Source organism: Canis lupus, chromosome 17 (assembly GCF_003254725.2).
Source record: "Canis lupus dingo isolate Sandy chromosome 17, ASM325472v2, whole genome shotgun sequence".
In the NCBI taxonomy this organism is placed as follows: Eukaryota; Metazoa; Chordata; class Mammalia; order Carnivora; family Canidae; genus Canis; species Canis lupus.
Window position 1 is genome coordinate 50160333 of NC_064259.1, and position 22398 is coordinate 50182730.

General features: G+C 36.1%; 1 protein-coding gene across 10 annotated transcripts in view; it reads left to right on the plus strand.

The window, feature by feature from the left end:
- The window catches only part of EXOC6B (exocyst complex component 6B), a 615592-nt gene that overhangs the window by 73329 nt on the left and 519865 nt on the right, over positions 1-22398 (plus strand). For 9 of the 10 annotated variants that reach the window (XR_007403261.1, XM_025453542.3, XM_049096018.1 and 6 more), the window contains exons 2-3: positions 15013-15178; positions 21658-21705. Coding sequence is in view for 9 of the 10 variants with exons in the window: in XM_025453542.3 (XP_025309327.1) it covers positions 15013-15178; positions 21658-21705 (214 nt within the window). In the remaining variant the exon portion in view is untranslated. The remainder of the gene's footprint in view (positions 1-15012; positions 15179-21657; positions 21706-22398) is intronic. The other variant, XM_049096017.1, reaches the window with a different exon arrangement.

Consider the following 22398-nt stretch of genomic DNA (forward strand, 5'->3'; position numbering starts at 1 on the left):
TACAGTTACTCATTATAATTCCTTAATTTCTTTTATTGAACCAATCATGTAGTTTTTACAACCTCTCTTTTCAGAGGCATGTCTCTTAATATGTTAAGCTAGTTTTTCCCCAACCTTTATTTTATGCTTTGAGTTTTGGTATCACTCATTTTATTAAATATTTTTAATTTTTAATTTAAAAAAAAGATTTTATTTATTTGAGAGAAAGAGATAGCGAGAGACAGCAGGAGTGGGGAGTAGAAGGAGAAGTAGGCTCCCTGGTGAACAGGGAGCCCAATGTGGGGTTTGATCCCAGGACCCTGGGATCATGACCTGAGCTGAAGGCAGATGCTTAACCAACTGAGCCCCCAGGCACCCCTCATTTTGTTAAATTTTATTTTGTATAGAACAAGGTTGTTTCAGATTTTATTTTTCTCTTTCAGGGTATTAAAAATCATTTTAATATAATTTATGCAGTTGAATGTATATTTGATTTCATGGTCTAGGTATAAAGTAAAAATATTGACTAGAGTGGATACTAAGATGACTTAATGTAGAGACAGTTAATGACAAGTGAGTTCTTAATCAAAGACCATGACCATCACTAAACTAACCCTGTTTTGGAACACAAAAAGCCATTATGGGAAGGCTAATTGTGATATGCCAGGACAGTTTTGGGAGTATGAACCAGATCATTGATTCTGGATGCTAACATTTGAAAATGATTTCTTGGTGGAGAATGTGACCTTGGAATTATGATTTCTCTTAGAATTTCTTTTCAAGGGAAGATGCATATAAGAGGGAGGGTAAACAAAATATTTTGTTTATAATTTGCTGTAAAGATGATTTATTACAGTTTAATATTAAACAGCTCAGAAGGCCTAAAATTTGTCTCACTTGGTGTTCTAATTGGTGTTTCTCTCTGACACATGGTGTGAATCAACTGTCCTTCCAACTTGAAAGAGCGGAGAGCTCTCTGACGCAACTCCTTTGTTCTGGGGAATTGTTTCCACTCTGCCTTCAAAAGGGAGGAACATTAAAAGCTTTGGCTCATGACAAGTTCTCTCCAAGTTGGACGCAGTTGGGGGGCTGAATGAATGTTGGCTAAAAGAAATGGTATTGGGGACTTCTTCTATAACCTGGAGTTTTTTTTTTTTTTTAAAGACTGAACATTAACTTTTCAAGCTTTCTACTCTTGATTTTATGTGATTAATGGTCTCTCCTGCCCCCTTAAAATGGAACCAGAAAATCCCACAGTTCTGTATGTTGGTGTTTTCCAGGGCTCTCCTGTCTTAGATCTTAGAGTTGCTTAGGTTTCTGCCCTTCTCCATAGTAGAGTTTTCTTTTGTGAAAATATTCGTGTACCACATAACAAAGGGAAACATGGAAATGGAAGGTTGAATGACAAAATCATGGTCTCAAGAGGTCTCAGAAGACTGGAAAAGTAGACTATAATTGTAATAGGTAGTAAGTTGTAGATTTAAGATCTCAACTGAGTGAGTATAGCAATATATAAAAGCAAATTAAAAGATTTTATGTGACTTTAAGCTCAATATGCTGCATGATATGACTGCCAAAACTGGTAAAGCATTATTGTTAGACTATTTTAATAGAAGGTGAGTAAAAAAGTTAAAGATGTGTCTTTTTTTCTAGCTTGTCCATGCTTGATTTTAAAATTGCTAGTATTTATAGCATGCTTTCTGTGTGCCAGTCATTGTTTTGAGTGCTTTATTTCTATTATGCTATTTAATTTTCACACAACAACTGTATGAAGTGGTTGCTTTTATTATCTTCATTTTACAGATATGGAAACTTAAATATAGAGAAGTTTAATAACTTGCCCAAGATCACAAGTTAATAAGTAGCAGAACCAAACTTGAATCCAGGAAGTCTGGCTTTGAAGCCTGTGCTCTTGACCATTGTCCCATACTGCCTGTTTTATTACATTTTAAGAAGAATGTTGACTACTGGAATGTGTCCAGAGGGGTGAAAACCTGGACTGAAAGGCTGTTTATAAGCGGAATAGTTGAATAATTTGAGATTGTTTAGTCTGGACAAGGGAACGAAGGGATCAAGGACTTGTTCTCAATGGTCCTTTAAGGGCAAAGATAAGATAGATGGTGAAAATTATAGGAAGGCAGATTTTATTTTTGTATAAGAACTTTGCAAGAGACATTGAAATGGGATCAGTTGCCTCATAATGAACTTTCTTTTACTACAGATGTTTGAAAAAAGCTGGACAAGTGTTTGATAGAGTGATCATCTCTGAAATTTCCTTTTTCTGTACATTCTTATTTTAAAGAGAAATCTTTAAAATGGGCTAGCGCATAATATTCTTAAACAAATGCTTCTATGAAAAAAACACACAGCATTGATTCCTAATGGAAACATGGTGCTCATGGTGTGAGAGGAAGGGTGTGATCTAATGTATTTTTGTTTAAAACATTAAAAGTTATTTTGTAAATAGCCTTGTGATTCCAGTAGGGAATTCTTTGTATGTCAGGTTAGTGGAATAGGAAATGACAGAAAATGGCCTACTTTTCCCATTCACAAATCAGAGGTTATATATCAGAGGTTCCATGATAACCATTGAGGCTCCCCTATTCCCCTTCCATTTGAAGGCTCATGAAAGAACATTAATTGTTTGGCCTCATAGTTGCAATAGAGGGGCCCTAGGAAACTGCTACATCAAGTTTTCAATTGAGAATTTCAGGGGAATAATATATTAATGTTTTAAATACATTTTGAGATTGTGATCGATAAGAAGAGAGGATTAGAATATAGAAAAGATATGGAAGGGGATGCCTGCGTGGCTCAGTTGGTTAAGCATCCAACTCTTGGTTTCAGCTTGGGTCATGATCTTGTGGTCATGGGATTGAGCCCTGCATCAGGATCTGCACTCAATGTGGAGTCTGCTTCAGATTCTTTTTTTTTTTTTTTAAAAAGATTTTATTTATTTATTCATGAGAGAGAGAGAGAGAGAGAGAGAGAGAGGCAGAGACACAGGCAGAGGGAGAAGCAGGCTCCATGGAGGGAGCCCGACGTGGGACTCGATCCCGGGTCTCCAAGATCACACCCTGAGCTAAAGGCAGCGCTAAACCATTGAGCCACCCGGGCTGCCCCTGCTTCAGATTCTTTATCCCTCTTGTTCAGATTCTTTATCCCTCTTGTTCACTTACTCTCTCTCAAATCAATCAATCAATAAAATCTTTTTAAAAAAAGATACTGAATTTAAAAAATTCTGACCAATGGTGATTGCTTCTTAGGTATGTAGGGGATAGATTGTGAGAAGAAATTCTCATTCTATTTTTTTTTACATTTATTTGATTTTTGGACAAATATTAAACATTAGACCCCAAATTACCCTGAAGTGGTTACTTTTGTTTGGTTTTTATCTCAATTAATGTTTTATTGAACATCTACCTATTATGACCTAGTGCTACTTTAGACTTTAAAAATGCATTTCCTTTTTTCAATGCTAAAAGCAATACATGTTTATTTAAAGAAAGTCTAAAGTTACAGAAAAGTAGAAAGAAAAAATGTCACAATTGCATTATCCAAACATTGCCATTTGTATTATTTTGGTGTCTTTATCCTTCAGCTAGCTCCCCCTTGACTTCATCCTCTGTCTCATCTTCCTGTTTCTCCTTCTCTTCCTTTTCCTTTCATCTTATTCTTGATGTAATTGTGGCCGCCTGGGGAAGATAAATGTTTTTGTGTATGGGTGGTGTCAAAAAGGTTGCTTCATGTGTGAAACGATGGTAGTAATTACTCCAGTAGGATTGTCTTTGAACAATAAATGAATTAGTGTATGTAAAATGTTCAACAGAGAGCTTGGTATATATTTGTAAATACTTTTACTATTATAAATTTGAGCTGGATTTATCCTTTAATGTCAGTGATTCTGTTATAGTAAGATTTTCTAGATTCAATAGCTGGGTGGTTGAATGGCCTCTAATTTTCAGTGCTTTTCTTATGAGTTGGTACTATAAGTAACTTTCCCCTGATGTTCCTGAGCTGTCATTACAAACTCAGACATACACCTCAGACATTTTTCAGAACCATCAGGTATAAATTGACTTAGTTGTCCCACATCATGTGTGGTAGGACTTCTCTGCATACCCCTATGATAATCATTTAACAGAATACTTAATCCAGGTTGAAATGATGAAAAATTGCTAAGTAACAGGGCATTTAGCATTGTCCTTTGTTCAGCTCTCCATGACTGTATATTACGGTGTCTAGTTTTGGTATGAGACTGATGGTTATCATTATGATAACAGAGTTCTTGACTACTTTTATGTTATACCAAATACAAATCTTTAACAGACTGTACCCCACTCTCCGCCTTATAAAAAAAGACTTTGCCAACAAATTTTTTCTCTCCTTTGAGAGTTAGCTTGGTAATTTGGAGCATATAACCATGATGTTTGGGAGTTATCTGTTTCCATTGTTGTAGCCTGATTGTCCATGGTTTAATCATCAGTAGTTAAAAAAGAAAGCAAAAAATGGTTCCAGGCTGCACAGTACCATAAAAAATTTCCACCTGGAAGCAATTTTTTCTAAAAGCCCTGAGGGACTGCTGTCACCCTCCCCCTTTTGCTGGCAACAAGGGCCAGAAACACCAGTTCCCTTCAGAGCCAGGTCTTGTTGCTGTTTAATCATCTTTCTTCTAGTTTCCAGAGAAGGTTAGAGGAGAGCTGGGGAAATAACAAATTATTCCCAGACACATCTCTTCTCCCACAGTAGGTTTCCTTGAACTCTACGTTCCTTCCTTTCTTCCTAATTCCTTCTTTTCCTATTTTGCATTTTAGTTGAAGGTACAGATTATTCGCACTGCTAGAACTTGAATTTACCTTTTTAAGTAAGAATGTTTATTGTTAACTCTAGTGCTTATCTTTGGAGAAAGTTTAAATGTGAAACATTTGGGATGCCTGGGTAGCTCAGCGGTTGAGCATCTGCCTTTGACTCAGGTCATGATCCTGGGTCCGGGAATCGAGTCCCGCATCGGGTACCTTGCAGGGAACTTGCTTCTCCCTCTGCCTATGTCTCTGCCTCTCTCTCTGTGTCTCTCATGAGTAAATAAATGAAATCCTTAAAAAAAATGTTGAAACATTTTTCAGGCATCACTTTAGACCCTTTGTTACTTTATAATGCATTCTCTTTGGACAAGTGTTGTTCCAGAAATAAACCCTCAAGGAACGCAAGGTCCTGTAGGGAAGATCAACATGTAAATAAATCATTATGATATAGAGTGCTCAAAAATATGAACAAATAAACATTTCAAAACAGAAGAGTATTGACTCTGCTTTCCATTGGTAAATGTCATTAGTAGTGGTGCCCATTCATTTCTAGAATAATACTAGGCGTTTGTGGAAGAACTTTAGGAAAAACAGGATGGTAGTACTTCTGGTGAAATTTACCTCAAACCACACAAGATTTCATAGGTTCAAGGCCAGTTTAAGTTTATACAGTGTCAAAATGAGGGTGAGGTGGTAAATGAGGATGCTGTGGCCGTTAAGGAATACTGCTGAGCAGGGAGCCTAGCGCAGGGCTCAGTCTAAGGGCTCTGAGATTATGACCTGAGGCAAAGACAGATGCTTAACTGACTGAGCCACCCAGACATCCCTAGGCTCTTATTGATCTTAGCAAGAATAGGTCCTTTGGGGTGATATGGATAAGAAACAGGTTACATTGGGTTGAAGAGAGCAAGTCCAATTTGAGGAAATAAAAGCAGTGGGTGTTGATGGCTCTTTTAAGAATCTTAGCTGTGGAAAGAGAAAGAGAGAGAAAGGATGTCAGAAGGAAATTTATCAGAACAGTGATTTTAATTGAACAGTATTTATTTATTTATTTGAGAAAGCAAGAGAGAGCAAGAGAGGGTGAGCATGTGTGCAAGCAGGGGGAGGAGCAGAGGGAGAGAGAGAAACTCAAGCAGACTGCTTGCTGAGCATGGAGCCAGTCTTAGGGCTGGCTCTGAGATCAAACCTGAGCTGAAACCAAGAGTGGGTGCTCAATGGAGTGTGCCACCCAGGCACCCCTAAAATAAATTCTTAATTTGAGGTATCTCAGACTGCAAAGATAGTATTAATAGTATGAATATAGGTTTCCCTTCTTTGAAAAGGCCATCTTTTGGCTTCAAGTTCTCATGGGAGATTTCCCTCTACTCAAGGTCAAGTCTCAGGCAGGTAAGTGTCCTTGCAGCCTACCTTTATGAAACTACTGATTCCTTTAATTCTTATGGGGAAAGGTTTTTTTTTTTTTTTCTTATTTTTCACTAAGGGTGTAGCCCTTGGGTATCTTGGATTTTTTCATTTGGAGGCCTCTGATTGGACTGTCTACATATTATGGGCTTCTTTTACTGTATATGGCTCTCAAATAGAAGCCTTAGGTTATAGAGGATTGGTACAATATGGATTCCTATTCTAGTTTTATTTTAGCTTCTGGAAATTTTCCTTATTTTGTTTTTTCCTTAGCCATGCACTAAAAAGATTTAGAAACTTAATCCTAGCAGTTTTGGGAGTTTAGTAGTAGAAAGTTTTTTCATGGTATATCCCATCTTCCATAGTGTTCATGGAATTTAGTCTTATTTTGCCTATTTTGTTCTCCATTACTTTTTAGGATGGGAACTATTCTGATACCATTTATTCACCCTTCTTCAGGGTCTTAAATTGCTTATAGACTACAGAGTTTTAAATTGTGGTCACTTTGGCCATGGGGTGTCAATAAGCAACGCCTAGCAAATGAAATTGGACCAGGAATTGAATGTGATTTTGGAAAGTCTGGTTCTTTCTCAGAAAGTCAGAAAAATGTGTGTGTATGTATGTTTATGTTTTATATATATGTGTGCAAATCACATAGATATACATTTATTGCATACACACTATATAATGCAGATACACATGTACATATATATTATACACAACATACACATCTACAAATGATATCTGGAACATTTTTTATAGTTTGATTTAGTGATTTTGGGAAATTTGATTGGTCTAATTTTGTTAGGCCTACTTTAAATCTGTATGCCTAAAGAGACTGGGACTATTCATTTATTTTTATTTTTTATTTTGTTTGTTATTTTATTTGTTTTATTTGTTATTTGTTTATTTGTTGTTTTATTTGTTATTTTATTTTAAAATTATTTTTAAATTTAAATTCAATTTGCCAACATATAGTGTAACACCCAGTACTCATCCCATCAAGTGCCCTCCTTAGTGCCTGTCACCCAGTTGCCCCATCCTCCCCTCCGAACCTCCCTTTCGGGAACTATTGATTTAAATGTTTCCTATATCCTGCCTCCATTTGTTTGCTTTTCTGTATTATCAAGATAGGAGTTATGGTGAGTTATATCTTTAATTTGGAATTTCCTTGCTTTCCTTAATTTATTTTCTAATAGACTGTTGTTGACTTGACTGATGTTTTGTGACAAGTTCCCCTTCTCTACTTTTCTGTGCTGTTTAAACATTGCCAGGTTTTCAGAAAATGCCCTTTGACTAGGTACCGGTTGGAACTTCTCCACCCTGTTTTTATCTCTCTGAAAATAGCTATCATAGAAGTGTGGGGTTCCCTTTCTGCCTTGAGGGAGATCTCCATCACAATCTTCCTTGGTTGCATGGGCTATTTTGGTGAAGCCAGTTGTATACCTTGGTGTCTGCAGGATGGAAGAAGGATTTGAATATGACAGTACAAGAACATTTGGGTACAGTCTTCAGCTCAGACTTCCTTAACTAGCATATGCTTCCCATGTCCTTGATGATGATATACAGTGATCTACTTTCACCTTTATGTACTCTGCGCATCCAAATTACCATAGTAAGGTCTGAGTTAAATTGATAGATAAGCTATAAGTAAGAAGAAGAAGGAACCTTAAACTCCACTTGACCTTCTGCAGTTTCTCTTTCAACATCATGCTCAAATCTGTTTTTCCACTTTATTTTTAACCTTTGGGATAAACAAAATTACTAATGATGCTTTTATGAAGCTTAATGAGAAGAAAATGTTTCAGGACTAAAACCATGACAGAAGTTAAAAAAAATATATATGAAAAAGAAAAGACCAGGATAAACTCTGGAATTGTTTTCTTGGATTAATCAAAAAATTCAGTCTTTGTGTTTTGAAGTTCTCCTTGGTTCTAAAAACATCTCAACAGCTAAACTTTGTTTGATGTGATACTTCTTGCAACTGCCTTTGAGACAATCAGACTCCCACATTTTATTCTCCTACCTTTCTTTCTCTTTCTCCATCTTTAGCATACATGAAGGATCTCCTCTGTGCCCAGCTCTATTTTAGGAGCTAGAGATAAAATAGGCAAGATACAGGCTCTGCCACAAGGAGATTAAATGTTCTAGTAAAGAGAAATTGACAAGTGAATGAGCAATCAGAATATTGTTTCGTACATTATGTGATGGTGTTAAAAACAAAGGAGGAAAACATAACAGAGTCTATGTAGCTAGAGAAGGTTTCCTAGATAAAGTTAGGTGCATACTGAGATTTGAAGAGTGAATGGGAGTTAACTCTTGGAAGAAAAAAGGGGGAAGAGCAGTCTAGCAGTCCTGGGAACAGGATTCCTTAGCATTGTGTAGACTTTGATTTACTGTTGGCTTTTTCTTGATTTGCCTGCTACCTTTGAAGATTGAAACGATATTGTACTTTTTGGATTCTTTTCTTTCCAAATAGTAGAATATTGAGGGAAAGTAGAAATAGGAAACTTCTCAAAATTGGAAATTTCCCTTAAAATAGGAAATTTATTAACATACCATGAAATTGGGAGATAGAACTGTTCATCATCAAAGACCCAGGTGTTTTCCATCTTTGCCTCTTGCCATCCTCAGATTATTGGCAATGTCTCTTCTCACCTCAGAATGGTTGTTGCATCCCCAAGCATTGTATAGGAAAGTGTCTGAAGTAGGGATGCCTGGGTTGCTCAGTGATTGAGCGTCTTTCTTTGGCTCGGGTCGTGATCCTGGGGTTCTGGGATGGAGTCCCTCATCAGGCTCCTTGCAGGGAGACTTATCCCTCTGCCTATGTCTCTGCCGCTCTGTGTTTCTCATGAATAAATAATAAAATCTTAAAAAAAAGTGTCAGAAGTTGGAAGTGCAGTTACTTTTCCTGCATTCTTCAGGAAAGAAAACCTTTTCTTTGATCTTCACTTTGAGACTTCTCTTTATTTCACATGGGGGAAAGTTGTGTCACATATTAACTGGTCATGGACATGGGGAATGGAATAACCATGTTTGGTTTATAGATTAGTTAGTATTTACCACTTGAAGGTCGGATAGGAAGGTAGAATACGGGAGTAAATTGAGACTCTTCCAACAGGAAGAAGAATGGAATAGCTTTTGCACAGGCACAACTAAGAGGCAGCTGACTCATCCTGAAGTAGTATAAGCGTGTATGTATGTGTGTATGTGTCTTTTTTTTTTTTTTAACCACTTAAGCTTTGTGTCCAGCATTAGCTTTTCCTAATTGTGTTTTCTTTGGGAGTCAGGTCCAGATGTATCAGTAACAAGTGATGTAATTTTGACTATGGCATTTTAACTTTCCTTGACCTCAGTTTCCTTTATTTTACAATAAGAGCCTCGAAGACCTCTTTCAGCTCTAACATTTTAGGGGTTCATGGAACTTTTTTGCTTTCTTTGCTTGAAAAGGAGACAGATCAGTATACTATGGAGGATACTTTCTAGCTGCTTGAATTTGGCAAGTTGCTTCATTTTCTTGGGTTTCAATTCCTCATTTATAAAATGGGAATAATGTCTAATTAACAAGGTTCATAGGATTTAAGTGAGATAACTTGTGCTCATAACATTATTTATTTATATTTCTCTTTGGACTAACAGATTTGAGCTGATATAGGCTGTAGCAAATGATATAATCCTGTAATGGTTAATTATAGAGGAATAATAAATATTTGTTGAATAGAATTCCTGAAGGGCCATTTTAGAAGTTAAAATCTCTCTCTTAAAATGCCTACGAAATCTATGTGGGATGTTTGACAGTATGCATCAGATGTAGCCACTAGTATAAAACATGTTACTTTTTATAAAAACTTATGTGTTTGTGTGTGTGCATGTGTGTGTGCATGGTTTTCTTTTTTTGTGTGTGTTTATATGTGCAGTTAGGCTCTGCAAGGCAGCATTTATGTGATTGACTCAAAATTTAGGTTGTAAAAACTTGTCAATTCCCAAGCATTTCTTCCTGTTTACCTTTTATTGGTACTAGAATATTCTTCAGATTATGACAAATAATGAAACCAGTGGTACAGTTTATTTCATAGAAAGTCTTATTTAACTGTGGCACAGGTACATTAAAAACATATAGCTTGGGGATCCCTGGGTGGCTCACCTGCCTTTGGCCCAGGGCGCGATCCTGGAGTCGTGGGATCGAGTCCCGCATCGGGCTCCCGGCATGGAGCCTGCTTCTTCCTCTGCCTGTGTCTCTGCCTCTCTCTCTCTCTGTGTCTATCATCAATCAATCAATCAATCAATCTTAAAAAAAATATAGCTTTTCTCTTAATCCTGCTCTATATCAGAGGGGCGCCTGGGTGGCACAGTTGGTTAAGTGTCTGACTCTCAGTTTCAACTTAGGTCATGATCACAGGGTTGTGGAATTCAGCCCTGTGTAAGGCTCCTTGAATAGCACAGAATCTACTTGTCCCTCTCCCTCTATTTCTCCCTACTGCTCACGCTCTCTCTCTCAAATAAAGAAAATCTTAAAAAAAAATCCTGCTTTTATATTAGAAATGGAAGTTTAAATATTAGAGTGATTTATATAAAATATAATTTAATAACTAGTTATAAGTCTTTGGCCAGGAGGTATTACAGAATATAGCTTTTAGATTTTTAAACAGTCCCTCTTGACCATATCAAGTTGGGAGTTTCAAGGAATGTTAGAAATGGGTTATCAGTAGATGGCAGTCTTTCTCTAGTTTAAGTCTTATATTCCAGATTGGGGGTGGTGGTGGTCCTGGTAGGGAAGCTATTCTTTGTTCAAGTGCAATGTTGACAACGAATATTAGGTTAGCTTCTGGAGGTCTATAACCTTTTCAGAACTTAAGACTTGTTTATTTTTATTTTTAAGATTCTGTATCTGATAGATATGTTGGCTAGCACTGAATAAGGCTGGGATACACTTGAAATTCTGGTAGAAATTGAGCTGTTAAGTAGTGATCTATAATTGCCTTTTTCTGTACTGGGCAATTGAAAAAAAAAAACTTTTAAATCAGTGATTTTTAACCTCTTTGATAACCAGATGGGAACTATGGATCATTTTCCCTTAAAATTATATATATGTGCTTCTCCTTATACATACATTAAATCTGGAAGTTGTGGATTTCTTGATTGGTACCCATGTAACACAAAGTTTGTTAAATATAGTTCAATACCCTTGTTTTAAATATGTGGGTTTTACATTTATTTTAACTTTTTAAACTCTCAAGATACTCAGGAGATCTGCTATAAACCTTTGATGTTATCCAACATTATTATGATTAAAGAGAATAGTAGAATCATAAATGCCCTAAGATAGGAGAAATAGGTAGGGGCTAGTGATAAAGATGTAGGAAATTCTATAAGTTGTTTTGAACTAATACCTGTTAACACTCTTCTGAAAAATGTATGATCTTTACAGTTTATTGACTTAATTTGAAAGTGGAAGTTAATTGTAGAAAGTCAGACGTAAGCTGATACTTAGGAGAATTTGTAACTGATTGCTTCCTATTTTCTAAATGAGAAAGCTAGGGGTCAGAGAGATTAACTGAGTTAGCCAAAGATTCATAGCTGGTTAGTTGCATTGCTACAACCAAGGGTATACAGTCAGGCAGCTAAAATCCACCTTTCCTTTCTTTGATTTATATTTTTTTTATAGGAAGTTCAGGGAACAATGGAGCTAGTGAGGCGTAATTAACATGTTATGACTTTCTTAATTTGGGGACTTTCTTTTTTTTGAGTTGTCTTTTGTGATATTAATATAGATCTTTGGAAGGGAAAAATGAAAAGTTCTACAGAGTAGAAGGAAGTAGATTTGCTACTTAGAAGTATGACTAGGTCAAGATATAACTGAATTTGGAACCAAAGAGTTGTCTGATACTGAATACTATCTGCTCATGTCATTTAGATTGATACATTTTCATTGGTTATTACTTTTCTATTAGTGGGAAGGAATATTAGGATCTTCACAGAGAAATCTTTCTTTTTCTTCTCTTTGGAAGGGGATATTTATGCTTATTTGAAGTTAGTTGAAATGTCAATGGTAGATTTTGTCTTCTATCTATATTTCAAATAGCTCCTTCAGGCAATTGGTTATTTTATAGTGTGTCTTTATTGTCAGAACGAGAATTGTTTATAATTTATTTGAAGATCTCATTAGTTCAAAGGAAGGGGAATGAATCTAGATTCTGGTGGGTTTTCTGAAATAAGTGTTTAGAATTTTTACTGGAAGCCAAACTTTTGTATGCGTTGTCTGAAGTTACTGCTGAGTTTTGGGCAATGGAATTGATCTGCTGAGAAGAGTGTGTAACATCAGGGTCATGATCTGGCACCTACTAATGATTCTAGAACCATAAAGTGTTGGTAATGAACAAATGTCTATTTGTTTAACAAATATCAGATGTCAAAGAGGTTTTAGAGATATTAGTCATTCCTTTAGTCAACAAATATTTACTCATTGCCTACTACCTGTCTGGCACTATTGTAGAGGTACAGTGGAGAATATGGCAGACAGAATTCTTGCCCTGGAGTTTATCATTTAATTGGGATGTGTTAGGGGGAGAGATAGACAACAAACCATGGATGATAAGAATGAGAAAATTGTTTGAAGATATAGAGGATGAGCCATTACTAGCATAAGAATAACAAAAATACAATTCTTGAGGGAAGAAGAAGCTTGAAAAAAAAAAAAGCCATTGTAGCTAGAACATAGGGGCTAGAAGGTGGCTAGGTGTGGGAAGCTGAGAAAAATGAGGGTGGGGAGATAATCAGAGGCTAGATTGTATAGGGTTTTCTAGGCCATGGTAATGGTTTTAGATTTTTATTCCTTTGGTAACGAGAAGCCATTAGAAAGATTTAAGCAGGGCAGCCCCGGTGGCGCATCGGTTTAGTACTGCCTGTGGCCTGGGGTCTGATCCTGGAGACCTTGGATCGAGTCCCACTTTAGGCTTCCTGTATGGAGTCTGCTTCTCCCTCTGCCTGTGTCTCTGCCCCTCTCTCTCTGTTTCTATGAATAAATAAAAGCTTAAAAAAAAGATTTAAGCAGAGGGATAACATCTCAATTATTGCTTTATAAAGATCATTTTAACTGCTGTGTGGAGGGTGTCTATATGGAGATGGAGAGATTGGGAGATGCAAACTTTTGGGAGTCCATTACCAGTGATACAGATTTGGATGAGGGTTTTAGTGGAAATGGTGAGATGCAGTCCACTGTTAAGATATGTTTTGGAGGTTGAGTTGTTAGGATCTATTAATCAATTGGATGGGGTATGGGATGGAAAAAGGTGGATTAGGAGTAATTCCTGCATTTGGATTTTTGACTTGGGCAACTGGAGAGTGCCATTAGTTGTGATGAAGTGAGTGAGTAGTGTGGAAATTTTTGGGAGGAACATGTCTGAGAGTGGAGATAGTTTGGTGATAGATGATTTTTAAATTTGAGATGGCTTTTAAAAATCCAGTTCTAATTGTTAAATGGCAGTTGGATATTTGAGTCTAGTGCTCAGTGAAATGCTCTGAATTACAGGTGTAGATTAGGAAGTCATTATTATGTACATGATATTTTAAAGCCTTGGCATTAGATGACATTGCTTGGTAAGAGAGCATAGTTAGAAAAGATAAGTTGTTTTAGGAATATTTAGAAAATATGAGGAGGATGAGGAGGAGGAGCCAAGAAAGAAGATTGAGAATCCTTGTCTATGAAAGGATAAAAACCACACTATTGTGGTATAATTGAATTATAGAGAAAAGATTGTTTCAAGAAGGAATGTGTATCATATTACAGCAAATGCTGCTATTAGGTGGAGCAAGATGAATGCTAACTATTGGAAGGTGGGGAAGGGACAAGGAGTTTTGCAGGGAGGGGAGCAGAGAAATAAGATGATAGCTAGAGGGAAATGTGTAGGTAAGGACAGTTTCTTAAAGTCATGTTTAAAAAAAAAAGTCATGTTTATATGCCCATAAGAAGATTGAGCAGAGTGGGGAAATGTATGCTGTAGGGCATGGATAAAAGGGAGTAATTGAAGGAGTATAAAGTTCGTGAGAGACAACAAGAGAGATTGACATAAAAGCGCTTGGGACATTTTTTCCATTGTTATAGGAGGGTGGACAGAGTAGGAGTTATAGAGTTAAGAAAGTTGGTTGATTGTAGTGGGAGAAGAAATATTTCTCTTTTTCCTGTGAAATGTGTAGTCAGGTCAGCAGCTGAGAGTGAGGGGATAGATATTTGAGGAAAGGACAAAGGAACGTTCTCACAAATAGTTATTTTGGAGAATACAAAGTGATTTTGTGGTGGCGGTGGTAGGGGGTATGGTTTTAGTAGTATTATCTAGCAATATTTATTAAGTGTCCAATTTAGATTTGTGGTTATATAGCTAAACTGAGTCAACCCAGCACAGCTGTAGTTTTCTCCAGCAACATCAACTTCTTGGGTACAGTTATGGAGTGATTGGATAGTTGACTTTATCCAAAATTGAGTTTTTCCAGGTAAGTTTCTGAAAGAAAGTTGCAAATGAGTTATAATTCAGTCCTTTCATTTTATGACTATAATTCTGTGATGAATTATATCACATATATATGTGTGTCATATTATATATGTATGAATATCAAATATTTAAATTTTTTGAATGAATAGAAAGCAAAATTACTGTTTTCCTAAAAAAAAAAAAGACTCACCTAGAATTGGGGCAATATTAATATAATTGGATTTCTCCATGGTTAATGTACCTTCAATATGAAGTTTTCAAATAAATTCGCTTCTGGGCTTATAATTCTGTTTCTCTTTCTTAGAAGTAAATGTGGTGTAATCATCATACCATTTTTTTTAAAGGTCTGTCTATGATGGTGAGGAACATGGACGTTTCATGGAGAAGCTTGAAACTCGCATCCGCAATCATGACCGAGAAATTGAGAAGATGTGCAACTTTCATTACCAGGGCTTTGTGGATTCTATAACTGAACTGCTGAAAGTGAGAGGGGAAGCTCAGAAACTCAAAGTAAGGAGGCTCTAAGAGGGACTTGTTGCTCCATCCTGTGCTGGGATTTTGATTAGCATTAAAGGAGTAGGGAATATACTGCAGGTTACATGTTTGTAGCAGAGATACTAAGAAAGGAATTTTTACTGAAACATAGATAATTAGAATGAATTTTAGCTAAAAAAGAATACTCTTCTAAGTTAAATTTTATTTTGGATGACTACGCTTGGATGAGAAACAACAACAGAATCAGTAACTGTTTCTTTAAATAGAAACCCAGTTGATTCTTCATATCATCTGTCTACGTGCTTGTTAGATAAAAGCATCACTATAGGATGACAGGGTCATAGGGCATGACAGGGTTGTAGAAGTCTTTGCAGCATAACACCCAAGGCTACAGGAATAAAAAAAAATAGTGATAGTTGTGGGCTATCTTCTACCAAAGCATGGATTCTTGATATGATTGATTCAAATCCAAGAAGGAGATCAGCCATGTTTGGTCTGGTCCTTTATCATGGATAACTGATTTTGCTTATTGATTTTAAATCTGATCACTTCACTAAACCCTTCTATTACTTCTAATAATTTGTGTGTGGACTTCTTTTGAGGTTTCTATATAAACACTCATATGGTCTGTAAGCAATAACAGCTTTTTTATTTCCAATCCTATCCTATGCCTCTAATTTCTTCCTTTCTTTCCTCCTTCCTTCCTTTCTTCTCCCTTCCTTCCTTTTTTCCCTTTCTTTTCCCTGCTTCCTCCTTTTCCTTCCCTCCCTCCCTCTTTCTTTTCTTTGCTCTTTTCTCTTCTTTCTTTTCCTTCCTCCATTCCCTTCCCTTCATCTTTCTCTTTTTCTTCTCTTCTTTGTCCTCCTTCTCCTATTAGAATTTGGATTAAAATCCCAAAAGGATTTTTCTGGGGCATGGGGTGAACTTGACAGTGAGTATACAATTCATATAAAAAATGCAATTGGTAAGAAAAGCAAAGAAACAATTTTATTGAGAGGGAAAGTGATTTAAAAGCTAATTTGAGGTGGCTCAGTTGGTTGAGTATCTGACTTTTGATTTCAGCTCAGGTCACAATTTCAATGTCCTGAGATTGAGTCTTGTGTTGGGCTCCGTGCTTTAGGCAGAATCTTCTTGGGATTCTCTTTCTCCCTCTCCCTCTGCCCTTTTCCACTCTCTAAATAAAACAAACAAACAAACAAACAAAGCTAATTTGACTGTGAAACCTAAAACCTGTGTAAAGCTGTGAAGCTTTTTAAATGTTTTATTTAATGTAAAATTTTGTTTTTTGCTGAAGAAATATTAATGGGTATGCTTGTGGGATCCTGTCCTTCTACCCATTGGGTAAGGGTGTTATGTTATATACAACATGTACCATAATATCTTTACAACATCTCCAAATTTCTGAAGTCCAAAACACGGTGGGTCCCAAGGTTTCAAATAAGAGTTTATGGAACTGTACAACAACTGTCCAACCTTTGTAAGAAGTATATTATTGCCAACGCAATTAAATCTCTCTTTTGTATCCTTCTCAGTTGCTCCCTTTACTCTTCCCTCCCAAAGTAACAGCTCTTCTGATATGTTCTTACTGTACTTAATGCTCAACTATTTGAATTTGAAATTAAGTTTGACTTGCTTTTCATTCAGTATACCAACAGTAATTTCAGATGAATGAAACAGTTAAGTGTAAAATACAAAACCATAGGAACTAGTAGAAAGTACAGATGAATATTTGTGTGATTTTGGGAGTAAGGAATACATTTCTAAACAAAATTCTTAAAGCCAGAAAGAAAAAAGTTGATAGCTATGACATTAAAATGAAAGAATTTTTTCTACATATAAAGTAAAAATTAAATATAAATAAAAACTTTAAAAATACATTTGCCAAGTGATTAATACCTGTAACATAGAAAAAAATCTTTATAAATTAAAGACTTTATAAATTAAAAAGCCTTTATAAACTAAAAGGAAAATGATGAACCTTCCAATAAGAAACAGAAATATATATTAATATACAATGTACATAAGAAGAAATACAAGGGGGCAGCCTGTGTGGCTTGGCGGTTTAGCGCTGCCTTCAGCCCAGGGCTTGATCCTGGAGACCCGGGATTGAGTCCCACGTCAGGCTTCCTGCATGGAGCCTGCTTCTCCCTCTGCTTGTGTCTCTGCCTCTCTCTATCTCTCTCTCTTTCTCTCTCTCTCTCTCTCTCATGAGTAAGTAAATAAAATCTTAAAAAAAAAAGAAATACAAGGGAACTCTACAATTTAAAAAATTAAAGGAATGCAAACTTAATAAAAATGCCGCCTAATAAAATGACAGAGATGAAAAAATGACATTTAAGATTAGAGATATGATACCAGTCAACCAGGGTATGCTTGGTTGAAGTGTAGATTCTTACAACCTTTGAGGACAGCAATTTTATTTATGAATACTTAAAACTCCACATTTTTAAAAGACTTTCTCTCTTTTTTAAAGATTTTATTTATTTTATTTTATGTGCACAAGGGTCAGGGAGGGACAAACAGAGAAGGAGAGAGAGAATCTCAAGCAGACTTGGAATTGAGCATGGACCTCAGCATGGGGCTTGATCTCACGACCTAGAGATCATGACCTGAGCCAAAACCAAGAGTCAGAGGTCTAACTGGCTAAGCCACCCTGGGTGCCCCAAGACTTATTCTAAGGCTTATAGGTGCATGTGTAAGGATATTTGTATTTTTTTAATGTATAAAATTTTTATTTTATTTTATTCATTTTCCCTCTCCCCTGCCTTCTAACAGGTAAAACTTTAAAATGTCACTAAAGTCATTTAGTAGAAGATTAGTAAAATAAGTCACGATACATTCATTTACAAGAATAACAAACTACAATTTATTTTAGAGGGTTATCTTTCTTACATGAGAAAGTATTAGAAATGTTGCTTAATGTTAAAACAATTAAAAATGAGCAATTTGATTTTATCTTAAATAAAAAGTTATGCTGAATATTTGGGGGCTGAAATGGACAATTGAGGCTTCAAATGGACAAAAGTATCTGAAATGTCCGAAAGCAAAGGTATGGGGCTCCTGCCAGGAGCCATGTATGCTATTTGTCCTCACTTAGCATTCCAGCTTTCCATTCTCACCTCAAGCTGTTCTTTTCTGTGTTATTTGGATGTGTGTATTCTAGACTTCTCCCTCTGCTCTCTGGGTCCCTTGTCTGTGATGGGCAGCACAATGCTCTGTCTCTGGTTACTGAAGTAGTCATGTGGTGGACTACTTGGCAGGTAGCGCTGAACATTGCCTCCATAATCACCAATTGCTGGAATCACTTGTTTGGTACTCATCTTATCTTCCTTCCTCCAAATTGATTCAAGTTTCAAGTTTCTTCACATTCAGGATCCCCCTGAGATAAAGCATGACCTGGAGGCTACCAGGTCAGGGTGTTTGACTAGTTCAGGCTCCACTTGTTTACTCTGAAACCTGAGGGCATTAAAGTCTAGCAGCATACCCTAGAGCAGGGGGATCATTCAACTTGGGTTAGGAACTTATGAAAATTAGGGATTCTTGAACTCTGAGAAAAGAGTTTAGAAAATGCAAAATATTAAGTATTAACTACTGTCAGTATTATTTAACATAACAATGAAAAGAAACTACACTTTCTAGAATGCCTATTTATTTTAATTCTTAGTGTATATATTTATTCCTCTTCATATTTATGTTTTCTGTATCAAGAGGAGTAGCATCCTAGATAGGCAATATACTTTCTTCTCAATTTTATGTTAAAATAGTAATGAAATGGTAATTATCTTTCTTACTAGAAGCACTGGTTAGGCTTCTGTGGTTGTGTTTTAGAACTGTCATTTGCGCAAGATCAGTTTATCGGGCCATAATCAGTATTTTTAATAGAAAAATTGAAATGAGATAGAACAGAATAGAAAACAAAGTACATTACATGTAGTGAGGGTAAACCCTGTTTCTTGAGAATTTTGTTCAGGGGTGTGTGTGTGTGTGTGTGTGTGCGTGTGTGCGTGTGCATGTGCGTGTGTGTGTGTGTCTATGTGTGCGCCCTGTACTTATGTACTGGGTTACAATGTAAAATAATTTCCTTGCAATGAGTTTGAGATAAAAGAAAGTTTTGGAAATGGTGTCTCTATAAGGTAAAGAGAGATTTTGAATTTAGTAGTATTTATGGAATATTGAATTTTATGAGCTCTCTAGTTGAGTATTAAACAGCTAATTATTCTTGATTAACTACTGTGAAGCAGGGGATAGCTGTACACAATTCAAGGCATCCCACCCCATTTTTATTCACATTACTTGACAGCTATTTCTTATATTAAGCTGATATTAATCCTATATTCTAGTAACATCCATTTATTAGTTTAAGTAATAAGCATTATTTTTAGGACACCAGCTTTCTTGTAATAGCTCTTCAGATATTTGATGGACAGCTGTCATTCAGGTATGATGTATAGAGTATAGTGTCCAGGTATAGTATATAGTATCCCCAAATGAATATTTCCCCCTTCTTTGAGCTAAAAAAAATCCTTTATTTTTCATATGTGTAGCTTAAGTCCTTCTCCAAACATATTCCTATCTAATTGTGTTTCAGTTTGTCAATGGCCTTCCTAAAACATGGCATCTAAATGTAACTCTCATGATGTGGTCTAATAGCCTTATGCCATCTCACTTACTCTAGACCAAGAATCAGGAGACTATGTCTTGCAGGCCAAATTCAGCTTGTGTCCTGTTTTTGTAAATAAAGTTTTATTAGAATGTAGCAATGACCATTCATCTACATTTTGTTTATGGCTGCATTTTTGCTACAGTGGCACAGCAGAATAGTTACAGCAGAGGTTATCTACCCAGCCCTTTGCAAAAAATTTCCTGAGCTCTGCTTTAGACAGTATCTAATGATGTCTTAGATCATCAGCATTTGGGACAGCTACATCACACTCTTAATTTATATTGAGCTAACAGTTGAATAAAACCACATGTTTGACATGTGGTGCTATTAAATAAATAATAAAGTGGGAATTTGAAGGTTTCTTCTCTTTCTGTTACTTTATAAAGACTTTCTGGAGAAGGTTGGGTTTTATTTTGTCTGTGAAAGGAGGTGCATGTGGTAATCTGCTTTGAAAATGGTAGTCCAGGTGTAGAGTCTATAGTTTAGGGTAAAGTTTTCAATCATGTGTTCTTGACAAACTAGTTTCTTAAGATGATCCTCAATAAAAAGGTATTATGTTAAAGAAGTTTGGAAAACATTCTGTATGATATCCCCTTATTGGGCATTCATGGTGCATGTAGGATATTAAAGACTTCAAGAAGTCCTAAGTAAACTAACCTGTTTAGTGGACTTTCCCATACATATTTGGGGTTTGTGTGTGCATGTGTGTGTGTATATTTGTGAAGGTGTGCACCTCTGTGTGCATGTGCACAGTATCTATTAACTAACATTTCTTTGTGTTCTAAAGGACATAATAGGAAACACTGGGCTAAGGGAATACCTTGAAAGTGTATGGAGTGGCAGTTGTTGGTGAAAGCTTCTATCAAAATAAGCTTTAGAAGTTAATATTGCTCATGTTTTGATAATATCTGAGGTGTGGAGGAAATTACTGTTCTGTGTACTCAAATTTTTTAAAATTTTTTTTAAATTTTTATTTTTATTTGTTTATGATAGTCACAGAGAGAGAGAGAGAGAGGCAGAGACAGGCAGAGGGAGAAGCAGGCTCCATGCACCGGGAGCCCGATGTGGGATTCGATCCCGGGTCTTCAGGATCGCGCCCTGGGCCAAAGGCAGGCGCCAAACCGCTGCGCCACCCAGGGATCCCGTACTCCATTTTTAAATATCAGTCGAGTCTCCAAAAGTGGTTATCAAAAAACTTGGTGCCAGTTCCTTTAAATTATGAACTCTAGATAAATTTTAAGGCTTGTTTACATGGTTTTGACTATCTGATGGAAAGATTAACTTAGAAAAATGGGAATGTGGAAATGTTAGGAACTGTTAAGAATTAATGATCCAAAAAGAGTTAAGATAAAATGTTTTCTAAAATTAGGATAATAAATAGGGAAGATTTGACCTGAGTTAAAAAGTTCAATTTATACCCAAGTTTTCCAGGAATACATTGGTGAGGTGAGGAATATCTATGATAAAATTTGTCCTTTGTACACATAACAGAGATGGTATTCTTTGGATTATTTTTCCTATTTTTTCTCTTGTCTTTCCAAAGTTAAAGTGTGATCTCCAATTGTTATAATGTTTTAGTTTGGAATATTCTCAACTCAATATATCATTCAGTAAATTTTTCCTTTCATTGTTCAAAAGATCATGCGGTAGACAACATTAGTAAAAAGGTTGATATAATTTAGACCCAGGAGAATGCCATTAAACCAAAATGTGTTGGCATACTGAAACTACCTGAGCAACTGAATTTAGTCTTTTAATTTAAAATGTGATCTTACCCAACAATTGTCTAAATGTTTGTTTTTTATGAGTTTAAATTGTCTTCTCTCCACAGAATCAAGTGACGGATACTAATAGAAAACTACAACATGAGGGAAAGGAAGTAAGGACAGTTTACCTTTTGAAAAACCGTCTGTTTCATCTCATTCTTTTGATGACTGCATTCTTGATATAGTGGCTTATAGGACCATCAGGAGTGTGTTGGAGGAATTGTGGACAGTAATTGTTGCTTTCCCCAGTGTTTCTCTGAATTAAATGACTATTAAATGAAGCCACCAGAAAGCTTGATGAAAGAGGTTGTAGATTTTCTTCACTGTGTTTTTAAATTACTTGAGTAGTCATAATACAGCCAGTGCTCTTCCCTCTGTCTGGAATGCTCTTTCCCTAGTGTTCTCCTACTTCAGACTTTGCGCAGATGTTCCCTCCTTAATGAGGCCTTTTATTTGAAATTGCAGACTAACTCTCACTGCTGTGTTCTTTTTACTTTTCTTGCTTTATTTTTCTCCACTGCACCTACAATGTTCTGCTATTATATATTTTAGTTGAATGTTTGTTTTTTTTGGTCTGTCTCCTTCCATGAGAAATTAAGTTCCATTAAGTTGGGAACTTTTGTTTGTTTTATTCATTGCCATATTCGCTTTACCTGCCTACACAGTGACTAGCACAAAGTGGGTGCTCCATAAATATTTGTTTTTTTTTTCCCATAAATATTTGTTAAACAAGTGGATCAGTGATTCTGTTAATTGATAGGATCACCATTTAAGCCACCACAGTTTACAAGATTATTTTGTATGTT